The sequence below is a fragment of the Salmo trutta genome, chromosome 29, assembly GCF_901001165.1.
Source record: "Salmo trutta chromosome 29, fSalTru1.1, whole genome shotgun sequence".
NCBI classification, from domain to species: domain Eukaryota; kingdom Metazoa; phylum Chordata; class Actinopteri; order Salmoniformes; family Salmonidae; genus Salmo; species Salmo trutta.
Window position 1 is genome coordinate 5,290,174 of NC_042985.1, and position 3,325 is coordinate 5,293,498.

Here is a 3,325-nt window from a genome sequence, read left to right on the forward strand (position 1 = left end):
ATTGATTAAGACTCTTTAACCTGCTGATGACTCTAAGCCACCGACCAGCAACACACACGTCCAACAAACAACTTGACTGTCAAACAAACACTCACCCACCCAGACACTAACGCATATGGATGCACACACACACACACACACACACACACACACACACACACACACACACACACACACACACACACACACACACACACCAATACATACAAACTCAGTAATCAATACTAATCTCGCAAAACAATATTAATCTAATGAACAACTAATCAACATTGATGCTGCACACAGACAAACAATTCAGGAGCACACTGATGTTTAAACACAGGGAAATACATTGATGTTAACACACAGGGAAACACATTGATGTTTCCACATAGGGAAATACACTGACGTTTACACACAGGGAAATACATTGATGTTAACACACAGGGAAACACATTGATGTTTACACACAGGGAAACACATTGATGTTAACACACAGGGAAACACATTGATGTTAACACACAGGGAAACACATTGATGTTAACACACAGGGAAACACATTGATGTTAACACATAGGGAAATACACTGACGTTTACACATATAGAAATACACTGACGTTTACACATAGGGAAATACGCTGCCATTTACACTGACGTTTACACACATGGAAATACACTGACATTTACACTGACGTTTACACATAGGGAAATACACTGATGTTTACACTGATGTTTACACTGACGTTTACACATATGGAAATACACTGACGTTTACACATAGGGAAATACACTGATGTTTACACTGATGTTTACACATATGTAAATACACTGACATTTACACTGACGTTTACACACATGGAAATATGCTAACGTTTACACTGACATTTACACATATGGAAACACACTGATGTTTACACTGACGTTTAAAAATACATTGATGTTTACACACAGGGAAATTCACTGACGTTTAAGATGACAGTGTGTGCTTTCCGCAGACACATGCATGTGGGAGGCAGACTGAGTTTATCTCTGTCCCAAACGCTGAGAGACTGGTAAGTCACTGAAAGTTCACTCAGTTCACTTTTTGACACGTGATAAGATTTCCTACCAAGTGACCATTTGACAGGCAGATAAAAAGCACAGCCTCAGCACCAGCCTGGACAGTCCTTGATTAAGGCTTCTAATCACATGGTTGAACCTCTCTGATTCAGAGGGGTTGGGTTAAATGCGGAAGACACATTTCAGTTGAATGCATTCAGCTGTACAACTGACTAGGTATCCCCCTTTCCCTTTCTTTGAAGTTTTACACATAGAATCCTCCAGGCTCTGACCTACCTGGCAACTACCAGAGTTTCAGCATTCAGTACAAGCACAGCCTACAACAGGTCCTCTAACCTGCTCCTCTTTCTACAATACTGAACCTCACAGAACTAACTAGATTTACAATACTGAACCTCACAGAACTAACTAGATCTACAATACTGAACATCACAGAACTAACTAGATCTACAATACTGAACCTCACAGAACTCTAACTAGATCTACAATACTGAACCTCACAGAACTCTAACTAGATCTACAATACTGAACCTCACAGAACTAACTAGATCTACAATACTGAACCTCACAGAACTAACTAGATCTACAATACTGAACCTCACAGAACTCTAACTAGATCTACAATACTGAACCTCACAGAACTAACTAGATCTACAATACTGAACCTCACAGAACTAACTAGATCTACAATACTGAACCTCACAGAACTAACTCGATCTACAATACTGAACCTCACAGAACTAACTAGATCTACAATACTGAACCTCACAGAACTAACTAGATCTACAATACTGACCCTCACAGAACTAACTAGATCTACAATACTGAACCTCACAGAACTAACTAGATCTACAATACTGAACCTCACAGAACACTAACTAGATCTACAATACTGCACCTCACAGAACTCTAACTAGATCTACAATACTGAACCTCACAGAACTCTAACTAGATCTACAATACTGAAACTCACAGAACTCTAACTAGATCTACAATACTGAACCTCACAGAACTAACTAGATCTACAATACTGAACCTCACAGAAGTCTAACTAGATCTACAATACTGAACCTCACAGAACTCTAACTAGATCTACAATACTGAACCTCACAGAACTAACTAGATCTACAATACTGAACCTCACAGAAGTCTAACTAGATCTTCAATACTGAACCTCACAGAACTCTAACTAGATCTACAATACTGAACCTCACAGAACTCTAACTAGATCTACAATACTGAACCTCACAGAACTCTAACTAGATCTACAACACTGAACCTCACAGAACTCTAACTAGATCTACAATACTGAACTTCACAGAACACTAACTGGATTTAGAACCATCAGCTAAATTCAAACCCTGCTGTATCTCGCTACAGCCCACATTTCAACCCCCTAGTCAACTCACACCAGATCCCCATCCTCTCATGAGTCTGTAGTACAATACTGTATGATATAAACTGTCAGCTAAAGTCAAAGCACTGCTGTGTGTCCCTGTTCTGACCTGCAACTGTGGTACTGACTTTCACCCCCAGTAGACACACGCAAGGTCTTCCACCTGCTCCTCTAGCTGTACAGCAGTGCATATGTCCATAGTACAATACTACACCATGAGAAGCTATCCCAGGTAGAGCTAAACTGAAACCCTCTGTCCCAGTCCTGCCTGGTAACAGGACTGTTATTGTGAAGTACACGAACGGTACAAGACAACAAAAACTGCTGCAACCCATGTAGTGCTGAGCCCCAAACCAGCGGTGTCCTGTCTCGATTGTCACCCCCCCCCCCCCCACACACACACATCTCTCCTCCTTCCCAGGTTTGTCCTCTTACCTTTGTGACAGTCATGCAGAGGCAGTGGGCGAGGAGCGGGCCGGTGTCCACTTAAACCAAAGCTGTAATACGCCGCAGGAGTGAGAGAGAGGAGAGCTCTGCTGAGCACGCATACAGAGAGAGAGAGAGAGAGAGAGAGAGAGAGAGAGAGAGAGAGAGAGAGAGAGAGGAGAGAGAGAGAGAGAGAGAGAGAGAGAGGAGAGAGAGAGAGAGAGAGAGAGAGAGAGAGAGAGAGAGAGAGAGAGAGAGGAGGGGAAAAGCCGGGTTACTGTGTGTCTCCCGTTAAGTGGTGCTGCTGCTGCCACTGCTGCTGTTGCCCAGTGCTGCTGTTGCCGAGTGCTGCTGTTGCCGAGTGCTGCAGTGAAGTAACAGGAAGGAGTCAGCGTGTGGTTACTACAACAGGAAAACGCTCTGCTCTGCTCCGTTCAGTTCCCCTCCCTCTCCCCCTCCTGTCCC

At 42.9% G+C, this 3,325-nt stretch overlaps 1 protein-coding gene across 1 annotated transcript in view; it reads right to left on the reverse strand.

The window, feature by feature from the left end:
* The window catches only part of LOC115166802 (coronin-2B), a 96,014-nt gene extending 92,997 nt beyond the window's left edge, over window positions 1-3,017 (reverse strand). Inside the window, exon 1 of the mRNA XM_029720631.1 lies at window positions 2,870-3,017. Coding sequence (XP_029576491.1) covers window positions 2,870-2,884 — 15 coding nt within the window. The 5' untranslated portion in view covers window positions 2,885-3,017. The remainder of the gene's footprint in view (window positions 1-2,869) is intronic.
* Window positions 3,018-3,325: the final 308 nt, after the last annotated feature.